A 26,601-nucleotide genomic window follows, 5' to 3' on the forward strand; every position below is an offset into this window, starting at 1 on the left:
TCGATGGTGACGAACCGGAAGGAGCGGCGGAGACTGCCGATGATGTGCAACTGCTCACGGAGGTTCCTCTGGAAGACTGGCTCGATAGAAATGATGGAGCCGTCCACTGCCGGCGATCAGAGAGGAGTCCTGTCATTTCCGACCCCGATTAGAACCAGGTAATCATTAGTTCTTTCCGACTTCGGCTTGGATAGGAAAGCAAAAAACACAAATTCGTATCCCAACCCGATTGAGAATACCGGCGGACTTCCACTTGGATAAGAAAACAAAAACAGGATGTAAATACATATCCTGTCCCGACTAGGAATATAGTATGGGCGGAGCAAATATATCTATCTTAATACCGATTTAATTAAACTTACGATAATATACGTGGAGTTGAAATTGGAAGGACATTAGCTTTTGAATTCCTAACTCATGAAATATAATTTATTAATCTAAAAGGTTTCTTTGATCCTACAATACAATCACTTGTTTCTAAATCTCTTTATAGAATTATACTAATTGAGGCTGAAAGAGTTAAAAGAAGAAGGTTTAAGAACTTTTAGATAGGGGTTTCATTCGATCGAATATATGACTTTGAGGTGCTCCAATCCTATTTATGAAGAAGAAAGATAATCTATGTAGTTGCATCGATTATAGGTAATTTAACTAAGTGACCATAAAGAATAGTATTTGAATAGATATCCTTATTGATTAAATACTCAAGTATACTCGAGATTGATTTCAAGTTTGATATCATCAACCGAAGATAAAAGAAAAAGATATACAGAAAACTACTTTCATAATAAGATATAATCATTACAAATTCTTAACAATGCCTCTTAGACTCGTGAATTACATTCTTATCATGATAAATTTATAATCATGTTCATTGATGATATCTTGATTTACTTCGAAGCATTAACACAACCTTAGAATAGTTTTAAAAATCCAAAGATAAGAGAAATTGTATGTCAAATTGAAAGCACAATTATTGGCTCAATAAAATTATATTTCATGTAAGTTTTAGTATTGATATATCTATTAACCCTCAAAAGATTGAAGTAGTGATGAATTGAAAACAACCTTTTAATATTTTGAAGATAAAAAATTTCTTGTATATAGATGGATGTTTATAGAAGATTTGTAGAAAGCTTTTCAAATATAGTAGGACTCTTTAGACTTTGTTGATTAAAAAACTTCTCTTCATTTCTCTCCCACTTATCACCTATTCTTTTTATCACTTATATATATATATATATATATATATATATATATATATATATATATATATATATATATATATATATATATATATATATATAATTTTACTAATGGATTGTCTATCCCCTTGCCATGGGCCTTTGTGTTTTCTAAGATCATTTTCTCATTATCATCTTTTCTTATTATTATATCTTTGGTATTAAAGTAAGTCTTATTCTAACCATCATCATATATGTAAGTTATATCTATATCGATATTCATGCTTAAGTAATTAAATTTCATATTTATTATTTAATATTTTATATATTATCATTTGTTACTTAATGTATATGAAGGTTTATGTTTATAATATAAGTTGACGATATTATTTTTATCATATTTTATGTGATTAAAGTTTTTTTATTTGTTTAAAAAATTAATTTTATTAATTATGATATTTTATATTTTTACTACCTAAAATTTTGAATTATTTATATGTTTTGAAGTAATTTCATTATTAAACATGTAGTCTGACTTATTGACAAAATGTTTTAACATGTAATCGAGGGTTTAGTTGATCACTTTTCGATAATATTGATAATTATATTTTATAGTTATAATGTGACTAAAATTTATTATATATTTTTTAGAAAAATATGAAACTAACTTGTGATATTGATTTTACATGTTTAAGGTGTCAATTTGCATGTATTCTAATTTATTTTTTATTTTTTCCTGATAAAGGTCTACGCTTAAAAAGCAAAGAGGAGGTAGAAGAAAAAGGAAACGGAAAAGAACTCTTACTTAGAATAACTCATTACTTTCCTCACAACCAACAATGAGAAATCAAATGCACTCACTCATTACCATTGGAGCTATCATAAATATGAACACAAATAGACGTCACATTTTTAGCTTGCTAGTCATCGCCATTGTACTTCAAGCTGATATTGCTGAGCTCTACACCCTCCCATGGAATAGCCTCACTTGCACACTAATTTTATAGCTTCTGATGATGCAAAAGTCCCTCTTATGTTTCTGAACTTGATATCTTTGGTTAAGAAGGATCCTACATGGAGAGAGAGAGAATACACTAATTTCAAGATTATGAGTCCAATTAAAAACTATGATGATATATTTAGCAAAAATAGTAGCAATGAAGTATACCTTTTTCAGGATAATTAACAAAGGGATAATATTTCTAATCTATGATGATGGGGTTACTGACATTGTTCATGATGATGTCTTCGAAGAGGAAATTGGTGGACTTCAATGTAGATGAAGAAGATTGCTATGTCTTGATCCTCAATTCATTGTTGTACCGATAAGAGTGCATTTCCTCACCGTCAACCTAATGACATTTTTCTCATCACCATTTTTATTGGGACCATCGATGTTAATGTTGTGGCCAGGACCACATAACATATTAAAGATGGTCAAATTGGTACAACTCGAGCTGATGGAGATACAGTCATCATCAATGTCGATGACCAAGTTGGCAACCTAAATATTGGTCAAGTCGATGATGTGGATGCCATTAGTGTTGGGGCTATTTTCAGGAGCACTAAGATTGATGGAATCAAAGGTAATGTCTCTTGATTTAAAGATATATATTTGAAAAAACTTACTGTCGATAGAAGAATACTACTAACAGTTGAGTTCGTCATGAAATTGTATTAAAGCGATTGTTAGTGCAATTCAAAATAAGAACGAATTACTGACAATTCTATATGATTAAAGCAAGGAAGAAAAGTCTATTGTACCATGGGTATGAGTCTACAATTGTGTGTCCTGGGACATTAGTTGTAAAGCCATGTAGAAGTTCCTTGTCTATTGAATCTTTCACCGCCTGATATTATTAATCAATTAATGTACAATTGAGCCAGTTTAATGTGTAAGCTTCAAGATGGGTGAATGCCAGTAGATGCCCTTCCACCTGCATCACTATTATGCCTTTGTAAGACCCTTTGAAGATTATTGGACTGAGCAGGTATACTCTCTCTGGGATCATTATCATTGTTGTCCCTTCCACTATGCATGCTACTCTATGTTGTTTTGAAAGCCTATTATATCCATAATTGTTACAACCATAAAAATGAAGTTGTCGTGATAACCAATACAAAACGTTTCTTATGTCTCTTCTCTGTTCCACTCAAACGAGTTCATGAAGATGTTCAAATTCTTAGGAATGAAGACAAAAACTATTGATTATTGTAATAACCTATACTAAACATGATAAGCAACCTTTGTGCTATCGGTTTTGCCATCTATTGTCATTCCATAATCATTCGTAAACATTGACAACCATGTCTAATCTCACACCACATGAGATGAAGAATAACAAGCCAATCACAATAATACTGAATTAGAAATTGATTATCACAAGTCTTCTCTTTGATCGATGTATTCTCACCATTTATAGTGAGGGCATGCAAGAGGTTTTTTTCTATGTAAATAACTTGTATACGTGTTTTAAGCAATTTTGACCGAGTTAAAGATCACTTGTTATTTATATATGCTTACGGTTGAGAATGATATGTACGATGATTGATTTGCCATTACACTATCCTATTTTTGGACTATGTTCAATGTGAAAACAATATTTTCCTTCTTAAGGTGTTGCCTCCATAATTTGTAAACTTTGTAAGCAACGTTGGTGTCTCGAATTATAGAATTAGAAGTCTTTAACTTTTATGCTATATACAAATTGAAAATAAATCGTGTACGATAATATTATGTTTTAAATATTTATGTATGTGAGACGAAAGGAAATGAAATAAGAGAATAGCACTATAATTAATTAATTAAGTTTTTGGTTTGTGGTTCAAAATTTTTTATGATATATAATTAGAGATCGGGGATAAAATTTAGTTTGAATATGTTTACAATATATAAAAAAAGGAGGATTGAGCTAATAAGGTTATGGGTTTGATTGCATTAATATGAATGTGAACACTGGGTAGACATAGATAAACGATCTCGAGAGTTTAAAATTTAAACCCTTATAGATAAAAGGAATAATGGATTGAATTGATGTCCAATTTGATAAGTTTTATTTATCATGTTTGAAGATCACATTCTAGAGAATTTAAGGTTTGAATAATTGTTTATTATCATCTTAATTCTAACGAAATCATATAACTATTAAAACTCATAATATAGATTTTTTAATATATTTGAACAAATGAAATGTTAAAATAAATACTACTATAAACTTAGTACAATTTCATTTGGTAAATATGAATCATAATTTATTATTGATTACTAACGTACATATCATTTTATAATATTTTAAATAATAAAATATTTTATAAACAAACAAATAATTGTGTATGCTATATAGGTCTATAAATTGCACACATATAACTTGATTGAAAACATATATGTTGTTACGTTTATAAGTTAACATAATGAAATCATCGTATAATTATTTTTTTATTATAAGTATTCGATAAAAATATATAATTCTTATATCTCCTTTTCCTAGATCATTTGGATAGCACAAATTAATATAAAAAATTTAAAACTCTAATGATAATTAAATAGATAATCAAATACGCTTCACATATTCTATGTTTTGTCTTTTTTATTCTTTTACTTTTCCTTCGTCACCTTCAATATAATATTATTTTTTAATCTATAATAAATTAATTATCTAATATCATGTAAGATCATATTAAATATGAAAAGTCAAAATTATAACCAATAATCCTTAAATGATCTTTCTAATATCCTTTTTCATATAATTCATATTTATGTTAACTTTTCTTTAATCCCTTCATTCTCTTTTATCACGATAAATTTTCTTTTCTTTTTTCTATTTTTTGCTTTTCCTTTCATAGTGAATTTAACAATTATGTAACTTTATCAACATGATAAAATATCAAAATTAATTCATCTATAGTACTATATGATATTCTTATTGGCAAAACAACTCAAAAATTCAAAAAATACCGAATCAAGAGTTTTTTTATTTGATTTAATATTTTCGTAAAAAATGATTCTCCAATAAAATAGATCTTCAGTACTTTTGTTTTTTTTCTTCTTGAGTTGTTTATATTTATATATCTTAGTCATTTATAATATACATTTATATTATTAAATAAAACTTGGATATTTCATCCTTTTCTTAGTGACATATGTATTGTACTTCAACATAAAAAATGATTAATCATATTAAATCTTCATTACTTAATTCATACTATAATATTTTATTCCTTGTATGACATATCTCTTTCTAATTAATAATGGTATAAGTTTAATTATACAAATAAAATCTGAATATTTTTTATTGTGAAAACATTAAATATATCATGACTCGAATCCAAGTTCAGGTGTATAAGTTACAGATCTCTTTTTAAAATATTGAATGATTCAATAAATCTAAATATTAATTTATCATATATTTTAAATCAAATGATACTTTGTCTAGAGAAATTTTTAAGAATATATAATCTTCAACTAGGAATACCACGTCACATTTCTCACTATCAATATATCACTTTTGTTTGCATAATCAATAATAAAGATTTTTTTAATTAACTAAAACTTTTGAAATATTTTTTAAATTGTATTACGTCCAAAAAAATTTCTTTCATTGATATCATCTAACACAGTCTAACGTACAATTTCAAAAATATAAAATTTTATTGGATGATTTTAAGACTTCTAAATACTTATTAGTATAAACGAATTCTACTAATGCTAACAGTATAATAAGATTTGAACAATTCCCAAAAAAAAATTAATTCTTTGTTATTAATCAACTATTTATGGCAATTGTTAGAATCATAGAAAAAATTAGTTAAGCTAGAAATACCTAGAACCGACCCGTTATTCATTTATTCAATGGGTTATCTTAAAAACCAAAACAAGTTAGTTGACATTTATATTATAATTAAGATTATTTAAATATTCTTAGCTTGAATCATTCTAATTATTTATTTTAAAGGGTATTTATATTAATTTTAAACTATATTACCATGAGAAACAATATAATATTTATCATTTGATCATTCTCCTTTTGTCACCTTGGCCTACACATCCTCATCTTCCTCCACAATATATTCTCTTCATCTCCTATCCCACCTATCACTTCTTCTTTTTATTTCTTCTTTTTATTATTTTTTATATTTTTTATTTCTCTTGTTAGTAATGGATTATTTATCCCTTTGGCATCGATCGTTATTTTTTCTAAGGTTAGTTTCTTGTTATCTTCTCTTTTTATTATTATACTTTTGTTAATAAAATAAATATTATTCTAACTATCATCATATATATAAGTTATATCCATGTCAATATTCGTGCTTAAATAATTAATTTCATACTCATCTTTTAATATTTTATATATTATCATGTGTTACTTAATGTCCATGAAGGTTTATGTTTATAATATAAGTTGATGATATTATTTTTATCATATTTTATGTGATTGATGCTTTATTTTCATTTATTTAAGATTTTTTATTTTTTATTAATTATAATATTTTATATTATTAGTACATAAAATTTTAAATTATTTATAGTTTTTAAAATATTATTATCATTAAAATGTAGTCAGACTTATTGACACAATGTTTCAACTAGTGACCAATGGCTTAGTTGAATCACATCTTTGTAATATTAATAACTATACATTAAGGTTGTAATGTCAATAAAATTTATTATATATTTAAAAAAATAAAACTAACTTGAGATATCCATTTTAAGGAAATGGGATGCCAACTTGTATGTATTCCATTTTTTTTTCTTTTTTTTCCTGATACAAAGCCTACACATAAAAGAATAAAAAAGAGAGACAAAAGAGGAAAGTGAGAGGAACTATGTATGAAATAGTTTATCATTTTTGTCTCATAACCCAACAATAAGAAATTAGATGTAGGAGTCGGTTTTACATTGTTATTGGAGTTGGCATTGACATGAACACAAGTAGATGTTGCATTTCTGGCTTACTCATCGTTGTCATTATATTTCAAGTTGATGTCACTGAGCTCGACACTCTCACATGGAAAAACCTTGCTGTAAACTAGTTTTATAGCTTCTGGCGAGGCAGAGGTTCTCCTGAAATTTTTAAACTTGATATCCTTGATCTTAATTAGAGAAGAATCCTATATGACGAGAGGGAGGATGTATAAATTTCAAGATTATGAGTCCAATTAAGAACTTTAAAGATCTATTTAGCAATAGTAATAGTAATGAGGTATACCTTTTCGAGACAGTTAGCAAAAGGATAATATTTCTAATCTATGATGATGGAGTTTTTGACATTGTTCATGATGATGTCTTCAAAGAGGAAATCGATGGCCAACGTAGATGGAGAATATTGGGTCTTGATTCTCAATCCATTTGTTGTATCGATAAGAGTACATTTCCTCACCGTGAGTCCGTTGACATCTTTCTCATCATCATTTTTGTCAAGACTATCAACACTGCTATCATGACCGAAACCACATAATACATTAAAGATGATTAAATTGGTATAACCCGATGAATGAAGATACAGCCATGCTCATCATACTCATGCTCATCAACCCGATGAATGAAGTCCATTCTCACTCTTTATGATTTAGTGGCCTAAACCACAAAGAATGTGATGGGAGAGTTCTATCACACTCAGGAGTCTGATGGAGATGACATCCGGTCCAGGAAGAGATCCATATTGGATCTAGTTGACGATGATCCCTACTTTGTTATCGGATCGGGTAAGCGAGTCGTGTTGGATCTATATAATGAGGATCCTTGCCCGTCTTAACGGGGCGGGTAAGCCAGTCGCGTGACCGCACCCCGCGATCAGACACGCGACACCACATGCCGGAACGTACCTGTCAAAACCAACGTCACCGATCTCGTCCGAAACTGCCGCCGACCATGATCCGTGTCCCCTTCCATGGGCCCACGGCCATTTCTCCGCCCATATCCGATCCAAACCCTCTTCTTGGGCCCCACGCTGCACCACCTCTCGCTCTCGGTCTGTACGCACGCCACCTCACGTGCGACTTCCCGTCGCACCCATCACACGGCCAACAAACGGCGTTGATCGCTACGTAAGCCTCTACCAACTCCTCACGACCGTCCGATCCACTCTCGCACCTATATACCCACCCCTCTTTGGCTACCGATACCCCCATCTGACCCATCGAGTCCATACCGTAGTCCGTAGCGGAGGAAGCAAAGCTGGGAGGGTGGGAGAATGGGAGGTGGCCGTTCCCGTCTGCTCCACTGCGCCTTCCCTCCTCCTCTCTTCGCCTCCATCGCCTTCCTTCTTCTCCTCCCTTTCGTCTTGTTCTACTTCAACCGAGCCTTCACCACGGCCAACAGCCTTCTCCTCGCCTCTGCCTGCTTAGCTCTTGTCTCCATCCTCCTCGTCTGGTCACGCTTCCTTAAGCTCAGAGCGGCACGGAAGGGCGTACCGGTTCGGTGGTTCATCGGCGACGACGTTGCTGGAAGAGTTTCCAACAGAGGGATCAAGAGTGGCAAGGCTGAGCGTGAAGGAGTGGTGTTCTTTGGTAATGGGGACGCGTACGAAGGGGAGCTTCACAAGGGGAGGTGTCACGGGAGTGGGGTGTACCGCTTCTTCGTCAAGGGGCGGTATGAGGGGGATTGGGTTGACGGGAAGTACGACGGGCATGGGACTGAGAGCTGGGCGAGGGGAAGCCGGTACCGGGGGCAATATCGACAGGGGATGCGGCACGGTTTCGGGGCGTACAGGTTCTACGACGGGGACTGCTACGCCGGCGAGTGGGTCGGCGGGCAGAGCCACGGGTGCGGCGTCCAGACCTTCTCCGAAGGCAGCTGCTATTCTGGGGAGTTCAAGTGCGGGGTCAAGCACGGCCTTGGCCGGTATCGCTTCAGGTAAGAGAGAAGTGGCTCTGTTCTCCTTCTTGCACGCTCTAGTTGGTAATTGTCACCATGTGTTTGTGAATTTGATCAAATAGGGTTATGTGGTGGTGGTTGAGTGTTTTTTTGGTTCTTTTTGTGGCCGATGAAAGAATTCTGATAGGATTTTTCGAATTAAATTACTGATCAGCTCGAGCTTTGAACCTGTTTCACTTTTTCTATTTCCTCTTTCCATGTATATGACACATGAATTTGCCAATCACGATCATAGGTACAGCATAAGAACTTGTTATGGTTCCATTAAATTGCCTGTCGATTTGTTCTTGTTGCAATTTGGACTATTGCGATTTGCTGTCTTTAATGTGTATAATGTCGTGACATATTTGGTCGGTATCAATAAATATGAAGTGCTTAATCTGTTCCTCATGGAATAGGCCATTCCTTTTCTTTGAGGATAGGTCATTCCCTACCCTCCCTCAATAGTATATTCCTAATTTTGTCAAATGGTCTTGCCTGCTACCATAATTGAAGAGCCATCGACAATTAATCTGCAATTATTTGCAGAATCTGTTTCGGTTCCTTTACTCTTGATTGCTTAGTTATGTCAAAATCGATTTTTTGTTGTTCACATATCAATGATCTAGACTTGGTTCATTGCAGAAATGGTGATTGGTATAGTGGCGAATATTTCGGAGACAAAATCCATGGTTTTGGGGTGTACAACTTTGCTAATGGCCACTGCTACGAGGGCTCATGGCATGAAGGAAGGAGACAGGGTTTTGGAACATACACATTCCGAAATGGTGAGAGGAGGTCTGGTGAGTGGGACTGTGGCGTTCTGAAGAACAGCCTCCTCGCATCAGACCCTGTTGTCGAGCGAGTTCTTGAGGTATGCATCTTGAACCTATATGGATTTCCAACCGGTGTACAATGCACCGAGATCATTAAAATTGAATTGTTTTGATTGGTTTAGGCTGCAAGGAAGGCAGCAGAGAATGCTACCCTTCTTCCGCTGGTGGAGGAGCAAGTTAAACAGGCTGTTTCAGCTGCAAATAAAGCAGTCACAGCTGCCCGAGTTGCCGCAATCAGAGCAGTCCAGAACCAGAAGGACGGGAAATGCTGTGATCTATACGTGTAAGTTTACACCTCTCAATTGTACATTTTTCCGATAAACTATAAACTCGTCAGAGCATCATCATCGATCGGTAGGCAAATACCTGCCTGATCTGAGCTGGGGAATGTGAATGGAATAGAGATTCAATAAACTGACAGCAAATGTTTGGCAACTTGTTTACGTACCACAACACTCCCATGACAGTAACATGTGGATAAGAAAAATAATTTTCGCAGAGCTGGTTCTGCTCTCCATGTTCTCAACATCTTCTGCTGCATCCAGCAAAAAGAAAAGGAAGGATTAAAAGAAACCCCTTCTGCTGTAACAATCACAAACCAAGTGTGGTGGAGGATAATGGTACCATGTGCTGTGATCCTTGGCTGTCACTGTGTTTGGATCTGCACATGGGAAAGAGCAACTTTGTTACGGAACTCATTGGATGCTCACTTGTTTTAACTCTTCTCTTGATTGACTCAGTCCTATGGACTAGCTTAAAGGCTTCTTCTTCTTTTTTTTACCCAACCTTGCTTGAATCCACACTGCTTTATAACTTGGATCTGGAACAGAATAGAGTAACATGCTACTGTCAATTAGGCCCACCCACTCCCACCTGCAATCTACTGAACATGTGATGAAAGATGCAGAGAATGGTGGAGTAGCCACATAATATCTTATGCAAGCCCTTTGACCTAGTTGGTTGCCTTAGATGCTGTCAAGATTTCAATACAATATGATGGATATGTTGTCAGAATCTGCTAATGTGAAAAAAAGAAAGAATTGAATGTCAGAAGGATATCAGCTTGTTCCCTTTACCGGCTTTATCATAGCATTTGTTTGACTAATCTCTGTTGATGTGAGACTTTGAACACTTCATTATATTGTAAACTTTTGTTCTCCAGTTCAAAAGTTCATCGCATGTCTCCAAGTCCAACTTGACTGTCTGTTGGTCTCATGAAAGATTAGAATGGATGATGAGTCCACCAACTCTACTTCTCATCTTTGTTGCATGCTATGGTTATAGGTGTTGCATCCAGCAGTGCTAATTCTTGTGTGGCAAGTGCATCCAGTAGAATTGGTTTCAGTGGCTGTCATCTGATATGAACACTGTTGATTGCTTGTATTATAGTCCATTAATTAGACCGGGGACTTGATGACCATATACTCTTACAAGTAGATTGAGACACTGATATTTGTTCATTCTCAGCTGCTTGGTAAAAATATTTAGCAGGAAAATTTCAGAAAAATGCATCTATCAACTATCTTACATAAAGATGATCGTCCGGAGAACCACACTGCAAGTATTTTTTATAAATAATTACCTGATTAAATGAGATGGTCAAGACTTGCATCATCCTTTGATTGTTCTCCTGACAAGGATGAATCTTATGAGGTGTGGGGGAATATATATTTATATGACAATTTCTTGGCGTGAAGGAACCTGAAACCATTTGGATTTTGTTATGATTGTTCTTGCAAGATGACAAGTGTTTGATTCAAGTTGTATGATGAATACAGAAGTCCCTTCATGGGTTTCGTCCATGACTCTTCTTCGTACATCATCAACTCATCACAATCAAAGACTTGTTGGTATACATATCCAAAGGCCTCTCTCACGAGTCCTCACATACTTGCAAGGTTGTGAGGAAGTGACAAACCTTTGTTACGGTGAGGTTGCAGAACAGTTTACTTCACAAAGTTGCCAATCTCACTTGCTTATCACTGTTTTGGAGAAGAACTATTTGGCACACTTGGAAGCCTAAGATAAGCCTATATGTAATCTGCATCTCCCAAAGAAGACATCAAAAGGGGCACAGACAGATCTGTCATCAGTCATTGAATATCTTCAGTTGTGGATTGAGATTATTATAAGCTCTTTATCGAAGACATGTCCAACAAATTAAGATTTTTTTTATGTTTAAGTTAGTAAAATAGTTAAAGGATTTAAGAGCAGAAATAGATAAAATTTCTCTAACGATACGAAGATATCACGAGGCAATTGGCAAGATATGATGATAATACTTTACTTTATTTTGATAGCTTAACTGAGTAAATTTTCTTTTAAATCCTGTGTCAGAATCGGCATTCATTATTTACTGCTTTCCAAAAAAGAAATTGTAATTTGCTTATGTGTTTTCACAAGTGGGATTCCGATTACAAGAGTTCTATTCGCTGTCATTCCTAATGTGACATATACCCGAGTCTATCTAATCCAATGTCAATGCGTTGCATTATTCACATACCTTGTGTTTGGATATCTTCTAATCCAATTCAGGAAAGATCTAAGCAGACAGATTCACCTCTGTGATCGCCCCTAAGCACCAGCTGTTCAATAACCTGTCGTTTTTCTTAATATATTAAATATACGTATTTTCTTTCCTATTTTATTATTTAATACAATCTTATTTTTAATTGTATTACTAAAGCGAACCAAATCCAAAGTTTATTGTGACACAACCCTTGAAAAGGGGACAAGTAAATTTGGATTAGTTAGATGATTTAACCTGAGGTGATTAGCTTGAGGAGTTAGCATAAAAATGATTGAATGATGGACGGCTAATTGTATGTTAGATTATCCCTCGTAGGTTATTAGACTTAAAAAATTTATATTGAACTCCTTATAGTTATGAAAATAAAATATATAGGTTTATTTATCCTAACGTCATTAGTTTTTATCAACGGAAACATAAAAACAATAGACAAAAAGATAATTTCAATCGTTCTTATTAATGGTGGTAAACAATATCGGTGGTGACAGACGATGGTGCCATTATGAGCTATGAATGACTATTATAGATAAAAAAAATAGCGAAGGGAGGTGAGAGTCGCTCATCAACGTTGAGCAATTGTTAAGTGGTGAAACTACTATTGATATAAATGTTGGGTGGTCATTTCGTCACTCGGTAACTATGTCAACGTCGATGCAGATGCAAAGCAGCGTTGCTCTACATTTGTGTCAACATCGATGCAGATGTCGAGCGACCCTTTCACCACTCGACAATTGTGTTAATGCTGATGCAATGAGCAACTCTTTCATCGCTTAACAACTACATTGACGTCGACGTAGATACAAAGCAATGAAAGAGTCGCTCAGCAATTGCATCGACATCAACACAAATGTAACACATTTATAATACTCACCCACGGCTCTCAACACGACGTCATCTGCCACCACCACCAATTGAAAATATTAAAATTATTTTTTTACCCATTATTTTCATATTTTCGTTGATGAATTTTTTTTAAAATAGATCCAAATATTTCTCTTTTATAACTATAGAGATTCTAATATAATTTTTTTAAGTCTAAGGATAGGATATAAAAAGGTTTAACTACATGAGTAAATAATAATTAACTAACCAAATAAACCTTACACTGTTCTCATCAACAGTCCAACCCAACTCAGCCCAGCCCAGCCCAAGGAATACGATTCGTGACAAGTCATTATAACAGAGAGGAGAGAGGCAATAAAGAAAGATGGAAAATAAAATATAGCGATTTAAATATTTTAAAACGATAAATTTGAGTGAGCCATTTATTGGTCAAAGAACATACAGACCATAACCGCGGGCTAAAGGTAGGGCCACTTAACCTTGCACTAGTTATGAGGTGGGTAGGCCGGTGGGTAATCAAGAAACGAGTCGAATAATTTTTTCGAAGCTGAAAAGTACGGCACGTAATCTTATGCCCACTGAGCAGCCAAATCACACGTTCTTATCCATACGTATTTTAATACCAGTTGGTTTATTTTAATATGCCAACATTAATAATAATAATAATAATAATAATAATAATAATAATAATAGTTTATATTACCCGTACAAACATTGAGCTTGGAAGGGGGCCTCCCTTGCCGCTTATCCTGCTAGAGTTCCATTTTCTTGTGACGAGGGGAGAAATGCTGAGGGTTCTTGCGAGGCGATCGTGGAGGCAACTCCAACGGCGCCACCACCAGGTGGCGATGCCCTTCTGCTCCGCCGTCCTTCCTGACGGCATCGACCGGAGCTCCGACGCTTTTGCCTGTAATTCCGCCGCCGTACAGGACGTTATCTCGCAACTCCAATCCAACATCCTCCAGGTCCCTCTCGCGTTCCTCTCCCTCGACAGATCCATGGAATCCGGCGATTATGTGGCTCCTAATGGTTCTTTGTTTGTCTCGTCCAGGTTCTCGGCGGCGGAGGCCCCCGAGCCGTGGAGAGGAACAGGAGCCGCAACAAGCTTCTTCCCAGGGAGCGGATCGACCGGATGATCGATCCTGGGTCGTCGTTTCTTGAGCTATCTCAGGTAGGTGCCCTTTCCTGAAACCAAAATATTAGTTTTGTTGGAATTCGGTATCATTTCAGTATAAACAGATCATCATTTTGTTTCGTTCTTGTGGAATTTGTTTCTGAGAGTAGGTGAAGTTGCGAATCTCATCTAAAAAATATTCACTTTTTGGGATGGTACGGTTATTCTCCAATTAAGATTGTTATAATTTCAATTATCATATTAAGAAAAGGGGTAGGATGGTAAGCTATCATTCATGAGATAATCAAATCGTCATTAACCCGATGATAGATGCATTCTTTGACCTTGCATCGATTTATCATTCAAGATATACTCATATACCACTCTGCATATATAAGTGGGAGTTGAAAATGTGAAATCATATCAGTTGGAGCAGGAGATTATGAACAGAAATAAAAGGATAAAAGAAGCAGAAGGATAAAAGAAGCAGTATCTTTTGCTGTTGTCGTATGGAGCACATGAGTTCATTTTTTTTATGTAAAGGATACTTTTACTGGAATTATCTCACTTACACACTAACAGCCAACTCTTGAGTGTAAAGAAACTATGAAGCATGCAAAACGGGGAGATTGTAGGAAATTGGTCTTGAGGGTGACAACAGAATTCCACCAAGAGCACAAAAGCTCCTGGAATGCCAATCTGGATATGAAATCAAGACATTCTTAAGCACCGAACAGTACATGAAGCAGAATGAGTGACCCGACACTTTCTACTTATACACAATGATTTAGATATTTTGTTCTCTATGTTATTCTTTCTTATTTGATTCATGTGATTTCTTTCTTTCCCTTGAAAAAGAGTATATATATCATTTATCATACTCAGTTACTTACTACCAACTGATGAGTTATGTATACCTCTTTTAGATGTGATTGCCCTGGTTTCTACATTCTTATTTTTCTGTATAACCCTGAAGCTTGCAGGCTTTGACCTGTACGAAGAGTCATTACCATCTGGGGGAATCATTACTGGAATAGGACCTGTACATGGGCGGCTGTGCATGTTTGTGGCCAATGACCCCACTGTAAAGGGTGGGACATATTACCCAATCACTGTTAAGAAGCATCTTAGGGCACAAGAAATTGCAGCTGAATGCAAGTTGCCATGCATATACCTTGTTGACAGTGGAGGTGCTAACCTTCCAAGGCAAGCTGATGTTTTTCCTGACCGAGACAATTTTGGTAGGATATTCTATAACCAAGCAAAAATGTCAGCTGAGGGTATACCCCAGATTGCTCTGGTTTTAGGTTCTTGTACAGCTGGTGGAGCTTATATACCTGCAATGGCTGATGAAAGTGTGATTGTGAAAGGCAATGGAACAATATTTTTAGCTGGCCCTCCCCTTGTTAAGGTAAGTATTGGTTTGGGCTTTGGTTTTGTATGTTTCCAGTGTGTCTTATCTTCATTTTAGTAAAAAGTAATTACATTGATAAGAATTTGAAGTACATATTTCTAAAATCTAGGTTGATTCTGAAGAACGCATTTTCATAGGCTGCTACAGGAGAAGAGGTATCTGCTGAGGATTTGGGAGGTGCCTCCATGCACTGTAAGATATCAGGAGTATCTGATCATTTTGCAACAGGTACTTTTCGCTTTGATCAATCTTAACACCCTGATCTACCTCAATAGCATGTTTTTCTCATCATATTGCACATATGCTCAAGAGTAATACGTCCCTCATGATGCAATTTATGGTATTATTCATGCATCATGAATTATATCTGTATGGGTACCAATATCTGTATTAAAACCTCTTACATTTTAGCTTAGTTGAAAACAAAAACTATTTTACCATGACTTAATATACTAAGGCTGGCCTTTTAGAAAGTTTTCACTAAAACATACTTGACCTCCAATTTGTTGAGGGTGGACCTAGGCACCATGGTAAGTTTTTTCCTTTGCATCCTAGTGATAATGGTTTGAATTATCAAAATAGTTTTTCTGCTTGTACAAGAAAATTTGCACACGTTGACTTTCCCCATGGCCTGGATTTGTGATAATCTTTGTATTAGGATACTCTTTCTATTAGCTTCTCAGGTCAAAATTGTGTTCAGATCTATGGCTTCTCAATTTGTTTTGTGTGCAGCTATAAGAGGAAAATAAGTGATCCTAATTACTGCACTTTTCGTTGTCCAGTTAGGTTACATTGTCATAAATACATCTAATTAATCATTATGGACAATAGAAATACAACTTTGTGGTTGCATATCGCTTGTCAAAACAGTTCTAGGCCACATTACTGCATGTCAAACATAAAGTGACAATGGATTTTCTATCCATTTGCTGTGAATCTCTTGCTTCATTTGCTTAAAGCTTGCTTGTTTTCTCTTTCATGACATTTGTTGATTTCACATTTTTGTTCACATTAGTTTGCTTACCATAATAAATAATTAAAACCATGCTTGCTTTTTTTTCTTGATATATTTCAGATTCAATATCTGATTTAGATAGAACTTTCTGCTAGCACAAATTCCTCCAGCAGTATATGTTGCTTGGTGCCTTGGCTAAATAGGTTTTGAAATGGTTGTTAATTTGCTTGATTGTTTTTTTGTTCGATGTTATTTTAAGTGTGTCACGATATTCCACCTTTTGTTTCTACTGTTCATCACTTAACATTCCAACTTAGATGAACAAAATTTTGTTCTTATTTGCACCTATTATGGATTCTATATTTTTTAAGATTTTGTTCTTTGCTTTGAATATTTTCTTTTACTCCGCAATTAAAAAGAGGACAATATCATTTCTATCACGGTCCTGATAATCTTTGTACTTGCAATGTGTTATAGATGAGATTCATGGCCTGACAATTGGGAGAAATATTGTTAAGAACTTATATATGGCTGGGAGAGGGGAAAATAGTCCACCAAGTAATTCTTCTTCTTATGAGGATCCATTATATGATGAGAAGGAACTTACATCGATTGCACCTGTCGATCAGAAGCAGCCTTTTGATATTCGATCCATTATTGCTCGTATTGTAGATGGCAGTGAATTTGATGAATTCAAGAAGTACTATGGCACGGTAAGAGCTCTTAGACTACTTGAAGATTCTTCTGCATTCTGTGTTTCTCTTTATTAATGCTGCAAATGCAAGGATATTGACTAGGTTTATGTATAGACACTTGTGACAGGTTTTGCAAGGATCTATGGGCAGTCAGTTGGGATAATTGGAAATAACGGCATATTGTTTACTGAATCTGCTTTGAAAGGATCTCACTTTATCGAGTTGTGTGCACAACGTAATATTCCTTTAATATTTCTTCAGAATATCACTGGATTTATGGTACACTTTCTATCTTCCTTGTCATTGTAAAATGCCTATACATCAGTATATTCCAGATTGCACATCTGAATGTTAATGCAGTAAATTTGTTGGCTGTGAAATTTGTAATATGCATCCAACTTATATTTTAGGTGCTTGTAATCATTGTTAATAGGTTGAAGCCATAATTGATGCTTCTCAAATGAAACCCTGTCTCTCTCTTTTGGAAATTAAATCTTTTCTGGGATTGTCATCCAAAAGAAATAACATCAGCATGACATTTTCAATTCCTTAAATTACCAAGGATTGTCATGCTGCTTGCTGGCTCTTGGCTGGCCTTGTTTCAGCAATCCACATTTTACGTGCTGTGTCATTTATGTTGTGTTGTGCTGCACATATCCACAATTCCACATGCAAATTCCCACTTTTACTGAAGATGATGTATTTAGCATGCACAACATTCAAAAGTAAATGTTCAACAAAGCAGCATGAGTAATTCTTTGTCATTCAATTTTGTTTGTTTTATATCCTGCAACTTTATATAATATCATGCTGGATATTCATGCCAATATCATTTTACAGGCATGTTATAGGTCTGTTGTTAATCTTGTCATGGTAACTCTTTTATAAATAAATCACCAAAAAGTGTGACTTGTGATTTTTAAGGATTTATATTTAATTTTGTTTGGGTGTATAGGTTGGGTCTAAGTCTGAGGCAAGTGGTATTGCTAAAGCTGGAGCGAAAATGGTCATGGCAGTTTCCTGTTCAAAGGTCATGCTTTTTCCCTTTTTATTTTGTGTTAGACTTGTCTGCATATATTTCCATCATGGAATTGAGATGTAAATACAACAGTCTTTGCTGAATAATACAGATGATTTTACTCAATTTTCAAGTGGTTGATTGATTTAATTTTACCAGACCTTGCATATACTCAATATTCTGCCAATTACTACTACTCATAAGTATATTGCAATTTTTCCTTATCTTACTCATTAGCATAACAATAAAATGAATGATTGTGGTTTGTTAGTCCTGTTTATTGTGATATCTCTTATTTGCATGTAAAAGCTGTCATCGTGTTACCATGTCATTGCTGGATTGCTCTCTAGATAAGTTCTACTTCTCAAAGATGATGAAGGTAGAAATGTTTAAGATCAACGATTTGGAAACAAGTCGGACCAGTCTGGATTAATCGGTATTTGTCATTCCGACCAATACAAGGGTAATTTGATCCAAAACAAGGGTTACCGTTCAGTAGTTCTACAAAACCAGACTCTACCCTCCAGTGTTAATGATTAAAACTAGGAGTACCGGGCGATAAGCCTACCACCCGGTACCGATATCTCATTATTTATTTTCTCTATAGCTTTTGATGATAGTTGTCCCCTTTCTTTTTTCTTTTTGCCTTCCAAATTCCTTTCTTTCTCTCTTTCTCTTGATGAGATATCACTCTTCCCTCATCTCTTCTCTTCCCCATTACCTCACCACCATCCCTTCACCATCCTTGCCACTATGCTTTGTTGCTACCTGCCCACTACGTTATCCCTTCCTCCTTTCTCTCCTATTAGAGTGAGTTTTGGCAAACGGTCTCAAAGTGGACCTATATTGTGAGGGGTCTAAGTAGGAAAGGACTCTCGTGCGTGGATGGAACCAAAGGCACCATGCTAGTGGTTGATTTTGAGTAATGTTAGATCTTGATGAAAACATGAAGCATTGAGTGGAATCAATTATGACACTTTAGTTCAAACCTACGTCATAGGTGAAAGGAAATCTGAATTGGTTTATAAATTAACTTGGGTTTAATCATTTTGGACCAATAGTTCAGTTCAGGTTCATTAATTTATAGGTCCTATTGGGCAAGGTCATGACATGTCTCCACTATTCAACCTAGCGAAGTAGAGTACCATCGTCTTGTAACCAATCAATACTTGCATGAAAGATATGAGTTATAGCTTGGCTATGTGACAAAATGTTTGAGCGATTTGTATTCATGTTTCGTGCTTTTTGGCTTTATCCATTGAGAATGTGAAGAAAATTGCACCATACGCTAATAGATAAGCAAATATGAGTATTAAAATAAAACCTGACTACTCTAAAATTCTTTTTTTGACCTTTGGTGATATTGTGGCTTTGCTTTTCATGTAATGCACTACTTCAGAGCTTCATTTTTATTACACTTCCAATCTGTGTCTTACAGTGATGATAGCTTCTGAAAAATAATTTATCTTGTGGGAACTTGCTGCAGGTTCCTAAAATAACAATAATTGTTGGTGGAAGTTTTGGTGCTGGGAATTATGGAATGTGTGGACGTGCATATAGTCCTAATTTCTTGTTTATGTGGCCTACTGCCAAGATATCTGTGATGGGTGGCAATCAGGTAACACCTCATTTCTTATACTGTAGTGAAGTCTCTCTCAATCAAATAGGTCACAAATCTGTAAAAATGTCTTCTTTTCCAGTTGCTTGTTAGGTGCAACATATAGATGGCAGAAAACGAATCTCTGCTGCTAATATTCAATGTTACAGCTGTGGTTCATTTTCTTCTTAGTTCTTGCCATTTAGTGGCAGAAAATGTAAATACTGATATTTATTGACCAGTGCACAGGATCAAATGTTTTACTGGATCATAACTATAAAAAATGGAATAAATTAGATGATGATGTATAACTTGGTAGAAATAGTTAAAGAACCAACTAATTCTCAAAGAAATTTTAATGGATCAATCTTTCTTTCCTTTTGCAAACTTAATTAACCAGTTATGTTGTTTCCTTGAGTTGCAACACTGAGCTTTAGTCTTTGCCTGATCCTTCCTGAAATATGATGTCAGAGAGAACAAATTTGTTGATGTTTTTCCTCAATGAAGTCTTTCTAGTATTTAAGATTCGAACTAACTTGAACACAAACAAACTTTCTTCAGAAAAAAGAACTTAAACATGAACAAACTTATGCCTTCTTGAGCAAGTCACACTGGTTCTTGTCCAGATGAATCTTTGACAATTAGATATGTTTCTCATTTGATGCTTTAGTCTAGTTTGTTAGTGGCAGTATCAAGGCTCCTTTGGGTTTTGGTCTTCATACTTCTTCGTGGTTTTGATTGGTCTTTATCTTCCCAGGCTGCTGGTGTCCTCGCCCAAATTGAGAGGAGCAACAAGAAACGACAAGGAATTGAGGTAATTGTCGGTTCGTAGTAGTCGCAATATCATAAAGAATCAATTGCATCATTTTGCCGTAATTTCTCTTTCTCGATATCACAATTTCCAAATTGCTATGATATTCTGCTCCAAATAAGGCAGCACACATACGAAATAAAGGTCAGGAACTTTTAGTTTGGTGAAAATTTTAGTTGATGCAATGCTATGAATCCAGGAACCACACACCATTCTCATCTAACTTTTCTTCGACTGCAACATCAATCACCTTGTTTTTTGATCAAATGCAGTGGAGCAAGGAGGAAGAGGATAAATTTAAAAGCAAGGTTGTGGAAGGCTACGACAGAGAAGCCAGCCCTTATTTCTCTACTGCAAGGCTTTGGGATGATGGTATCATACACCCATCTGACACCAGAAAGGTCATCGGCCTCTGTCTCTCTGCCTCCATTAAGCCCCATCCCGAGGACACCAAATACGGTGTCTTTAGAATGTGATCATACAATATAACTGACCAATGCACACCACCATTACGATCTATCTGATGTTCATTGGTATGTATGCAGAAAAAAGAACATATAAATAAATTCCTCCCAGACTTGTTTATGATTGGAAACATCTGCGTTGATTTAAATACCATGATATTTATGAATGCATAATATATATGTATCTTATCTTGTCTAAATAACTACTATTAAATGATCGAGTAGTAACAAAGATAACAGTATATGTTACAAGATTATTTTTATATTCTCGATTCAAGAAGAAATGAAAAAACACAGGAGAAGACAAAGAAGAAGAACAACTCACGTATGAGAAAAAGGAGAAAATAAATAAGAAAGAAATGAAAAGTGATAAAAGAGAAATGTTTTTTGCATCTTCGATATCAAAACCAGCATTAAGACAGAAACACTGTATAATGCAACAATCATTTTGTAGGGTTTGAGTAGAAACACTTTTTTGAGTAGAGACATGAACCATTTCAATTCGAATCGGTCAACAAAGCTTTACTAAACCGATAGTCCAAACCGACTGTTTTGAGTAGAAACACTTTAGGCTTAGCTGTCCAGAATTAAATCGGTAAAATAGCTCATCAAAAAATATTTTTTAGATATTTTTTAAATAGAAGCTTTGCAGGAAAATATTAAAGTTACAATTTGTTTTCAAAATTTTATCTCATATATATATATATATATATATATATATATATATATAGTCCACGTTTGGTGTTCGTACTTTTGGATAAGAAGGGAGGGAGGGAGAGTTCATTACTGCAGTGGTGACAACATAACCAACATGGGGACTTTATTCAGATTTAGACCTTTTGATTACATCAAACTAATAGCGGTGCTTCTCCTTTTTCCCTCTTTCTCCTGCATAAATTATTCCTGGTTTCCTCTCTCTCTCTGTGGAGCGCTTTTCTCGGCACTCTTTGAAGATCCTGCCACCTCACTGTCCCCAATTCCTCTCTCTCTCTCTCTCTCTCTCAAGAACAGACGTAGTGTCGGACACGGTCGAGAAATCGGGATAGAGAGGGGACGGAGAAGTAAAGATTCGTTCTTGACGAGGAGAAACAACAGGGAACAAAGAGGAGCGCTTTGGTGGCATCTGGGGGTAATGATGGTGGCTCACGAGGAGAGTTTACTGAGCTGGGAAGAGGCTTTCGATCCTCCGGCTCCTCTACTTTACTAAAAACCTCGCCTTTGAAGAAAAAAAGAAGGGATTTTTTAAGGAGGGAAAAGAGGACGAGCGAGAGAGATGGGAATGGGGATGGGAGCTCCTCATTCTTAAATGCCTCTCCTTTCTGAAGAAGGGAGTCAATATAAGGTTGAAATAAAGGGAAAACAAGATGGTGGAGCAGCGGTTCTTCTTCAACAAGGTGACCATTCCTTGATCTCGCTTTTTGATGAATTTTGTTTCGTTTTTCCTTGTCATATATCTATAGAATCTCAGTGTTATAGCTGCACTTCATTGTGTCTGCAAATGACTCTGAGAACATTGCTTGATCTGAACAAAAAAGAAGCTGCTTTGAGGTTTTTCCTTCTTCTCACCTTGACTGGTCATTCTTGGAACTTTCTTCTTCTTTCCAAATGTTTCTTGCTGGTTCTCAAGTTTGTTTATCATATCAAGTTCCGGGAAATAGTTACCAGTTAAATCTGAAAAGCCGTCTTTGCCTGGGATTTCACTCTGTATTGTGATTCAGGTGACCTAACTGAGCTAATAAACACGTCAATCTGTACCAAATTATTTCATGACTTGCTTGTTTTAACTTGTCATTATTCAGTTTTTTTTATCACATGATTCTGTCAAATTATTCCCTTTATTTTTATTGTTTCAGTGCATCATTTAACACCATCCTTTGTGCTGCTGAAATTTGGAACTACTAGTTATGAATGGTCATTCTTTTCTGATTAATGCCACTTGAGTCTCACATGGAGCTGTTTATTTCATATGTCGTCAGCTATACCTACTTAGCTAGTGTGGTACTTCCCAAATTAAAATCCTTGACAAGAATAGGCAATAGCTAGACTATTTTTGTACATGGTCTGGTTTTGTTTATCCACCGACCAGTATCTTTCTCTAATATTTATTGCAGGATGCACTCGTCATAAAGGGACCAAAGAAATCGCATGCTTTGAGGATGTTTATGTTAGCTGCTGTGATGATATGTGGTGTCTATATTTGCTCAGTATGTTTAACGCAACTGGGGATACAAAGCAGACCCAGAAAATTGAAGATGGAGATAATGGAAGCACCTTGCAAAAATCCTGCCATTCCATATTATGAAATCCCATATGTGCATTATCCAGAACCCAATACTTATAGCAGGTGTCTTTTGTTTTTCCTTTTGTCCTGGTAATCTGTTTTAATTTGGCTTTTGCCAGCATTTTAACTAACCATTCATCAATTCATCAGGGATGAATGTGCATGTACACCAGTTCGGTTTTTTTCTATTGTGTCCATGCAGAGATCTGGAAGCGGATGGTTTGAGACTCTTTTGAATAGCCATGTTAACATTAGTTCTAACGGGGAGATTTTCTCTTCCAAAGAAAGGAGAGGCAACATATCGGCAATCATAAGAGCATTGGACAAAGTTTACAATCTGGATTGGTACAGCAGTGCTGCAAAAAATGATTGTACAGCTGCTGTTGGTTTGAAGTGGATGCTTAATCAGGTATCATTCATCACTGAAATAATTTCTTTGGTGTGTTATCTTTATCTGATGCAGGCTTAAGTTTCTTGCTATGTGCTTGTTCAATTGAAACCTGACATTTATGCAATCGGAGAAGTTGATTTGTGTTTCCATAGAAATTTGACCAAACATTTCGAGACATAAATACACACACACTTCGTACAGATACAAAATCTAACTACTCTATTATTCCAACTGGAAATCTTTGGTCAAATTTCTATGGAAGCACAAATCAACTTCTTCTAACTTGAACCTCAGTTAACAAGGTTCATCTTCTTCTTGACCATTTGTTGAATTTCCAAAAATGAATGCTGATGAATCATAATTTTTGGAATCAAACAGTTGAACGTAGAGTTGTTATTAGATACGATGTAGGGATTATATTTGGGCCTTGAAAGTTGGTGCAACTGTGGATGCATGTTTCTTGAAATTTTCAACTTAGAGCAGTTAGAAAGCAATTGAAGCTTGATGAGAAAATTGGTGGATCACATTCTATGAATAAACCTTGAACACAGTAATTGGTTCGAGGTAATAAAGCTAATTTGGCAACTAGACTGAGAGGTGCTTCAAGCAAGAGTTAACATGTTCCATTGACCAAAAACCAGGTATTCCATAATTCAACATTTTGAGGACAAGTTGAAACTGAAAAAGTGCTAATGTAGTTCCATTACTTAAGCCTGTCAGTTTAAGATGCAAACTGAAGGTACAAAAGCATGATGTACTTGGTGTTTTCCCGATACATGAGAACAGAACAACATTAGTCATTGAGTATACTATGTGACTTGAATATTCAAAAACATTTTTGGTCTAGACAGGTATGTATAAGGTTATTATTACTGAAAAATTCAAGCATTCTACTAAACATTGTACCCAACTGATGCTGGAAATTTGATGGTTCAAACTGTCTGGAAAGTGGCACCTATTGGCATTTAGAGTTTGGATTTAAGTAGGATTCTATTAGTCCAATTTTGATTAGGATTAGGAAGTAGTTGGTCTTTGGTAAGTATTGTTTTTCCTTTGTTGATTTGGAATAGAAGCATGATTAAGCATGAATTACTGTGAAGCAACAGGCTTCTCGGTAACAGCAGCTGTACTGCATCAAAAGATATTAGAAGATAATATGGATACTACAAGGTTTATGATCTAATCTTTAGACTTTAGAGGACTCTAAAACATCAGAAATGTAATAATGAAATCCAAAAGTTGGGGTTATCTCATGAAATAGTATAGATTGTGGACTCGTGTCTTCCTAGCTGTAATATTATACTGTAAACCCTCTTGATTCTGCAGGACAGAATTTCTTGTGTACAACTTGCTCAGCTTGTTTGATTGACTTTTAAGGACATACTGTAAATCTGACTCTGACATCTCCAGTTTTTATGGATATTACAGGGCCTTATGGAGAATCATGTAAAGGTAGCCAAATACTTCAGTCGAAGAGGGGTCTCTTTGATTTTCCTGTTCAGAAGAAACTTGCTTCGTCGTTTGGTTTCGCAACTCGCAAACGATCATGATCGCAACACTAAGCAATTAAATGGGACTCACAAAGCTCATGTACATTCAACAAACGAGGTCAGTTCTTCTCATCAACAACCTTCCACTTTAAAGTCCATACTCTTTTTTCACCTTGGTGATTGCAATGCAGGCCAACATACTAGCGAGATACAAGCCCAGGATCAACACCTCAGAATTGATTTCAACTCTCAGGCACACACACAAGTTCATCACCGATGCCATGGGGCACTTCAGGAACACCCGGCACATTGTTCTGTACTACGAGGACCTTGTCCAGAATCGAACAGTGAGTTGTCTGCAGCTCTTCGTTGCTCAAAGCTACATCTTGCACTATTACTCATGTATCATTTTTCTTCTCCAGAAGCTGATGGATGTCCTGGAGTTCCTCATAGTCCCTCCAAGGAAGCTGGTTAGTCGACATGTAAAGATTCACACAAGACCACTGCCCAAGTTGGTCGAGAACTGGGATGATGTTTACAGATCTCTTGAAGGAACGGAGTATAGGAGCTTCTTGAATGCCAATTACGATTTATAGATTGTTCTTCATTTGATCCTTGTTGTAGCTGGATTCTCCAGGACACAGCCACATTAAGGTAAGCTGATCCAACAAGCTCGGCCAAGTGGGCTGGGTCAACGGGCTGGTCTCATGGGCTGCATAAAAGGCCAGTATGGGCTGATTATGGGCCGAATTATGGCCTCAGCTATTAGACCTTGAGAATGGATTAATGGGCTGATATTTTCGGGTGGGCAAATGGGCTGTGTTGGGTTAGGTAATGGGCTATATATATATATATATGTATGTATGTATATACATATACATATACATATTGTATACATATACATACGTATACATATACATACGTGTGTGTATATATATATATATATATATATATATATGAAGAGAAATGATCTTTCAGCTTCAAACCAAAACCATTCAATTTAGTCTGATCCTTTCAGCTGAAATCTAATCACAGCCAGCAGGAATCAATAGACGGATGACCATTTCAACGTACTGATTTCTGGTTTCCGGAATCTACAACAAGGAGTTCCCTGTCTGGGAGCCAC

The 26,601-nt window shown here is 35.5% G+C and overlaps 3 protein-coding genes across 3 annotated transcripts; all 3 read left to right on the forward strand.

The window, feature by feature from the left end:
• Positions 1-8,315: 8,315 nt before the first annotated feature.
• Positions 8,316-10,370, forward strand: LOC103991736 (phosphatidylinositol 4-phosphate 5-kinase 1). Its single transcript, XM_009411278.3, has 3 exons — positions 8,316-9,036; positions 9,682-9,910; positions 9,995-10,370. The coding sequence occupies exons 1-3, from the start codon at positions 8,375-8,377 to the stop codon at positions 10,157-10,159; spliced, it is 1,056 nt and encodes a 351-aa protein (XP_009409553.2). The 5' UTR covers positions 8,316-8,374; the 3' UTR covers positions 10,160-10,370.
• Positions 10,371-13,960: 3,590 nt separating this feature from the next.
• Positions 13,961-21,434, forward strand: LOC135598775 (methylcrotonoyl-CoA carboxylase beta chain, mitochondrial-like). Its single transcript, XM_065093079.1, has 10 exons — positions 13,961-14,210; positions 14,297-14,416; positions 15,336-15,770; positions 15,911-16,001; positions 17,206-17,441; positions 17,538-17,702; positions 18,379-18,453; positions 19,928-20,059; positions 20,796-20,852; positions 21,122-21,434. The coding sequence occupies exons 1-10, from the start codon at positions 14,031-14,033 to the stop codon at positions 21,323-21,325; spliced, it is 1,695 nt and encodes a 564-aa protein (XP_064949151.1). The 5' UTR covers positions 13,961-14,030; the 3' UTR covers positions 21,326-21,434.
• Positions 21,435-22,310: 876 nt separating this feature from the next.
• LOC103991713 (uncharacterized) lies at positions 22,311-26,082 on the forward strand. The gene is made up of 6 exons (XM_009411255.3): positions 22,311-22,707; positions 23,425-23,657; positions 23,745-24,003; positions 25,414-25,593; positions 25,667-25,822; positions 25,898-26,082. Exons 1-6 carry the CDS (start codon positions 22,678-22,680, stop codon positions 26,069-26,071), a joined length of 1,032 nt encoding a protein of 343 aa, XP_009409530.2. The 5' UTR covers positions 22,311-22,677; the 3' UTR covers positions 26,072-26,082.
• The last annotated feature ends 519 nt before the right edge of the window (positions 26,083-26,601 follow it).

This window comes from Musa acuminata, chromosome BXJ2-1 (genome assembly GCF_036884655.1).
Source record: "Musa acuminata AAA Group cultivar baxijiao chromosome BXJ2-1, Cavendish_Baxijiao_AAA, whole genome shotgun sequence".
Classification (NCBI taxonomy): domain Eukaryota; kingdom Viridiplantae; phylum Streptophyta; class Magnoliopsida; order Zingiberales; family Musaceae; genus Musa; species Musa acuminata.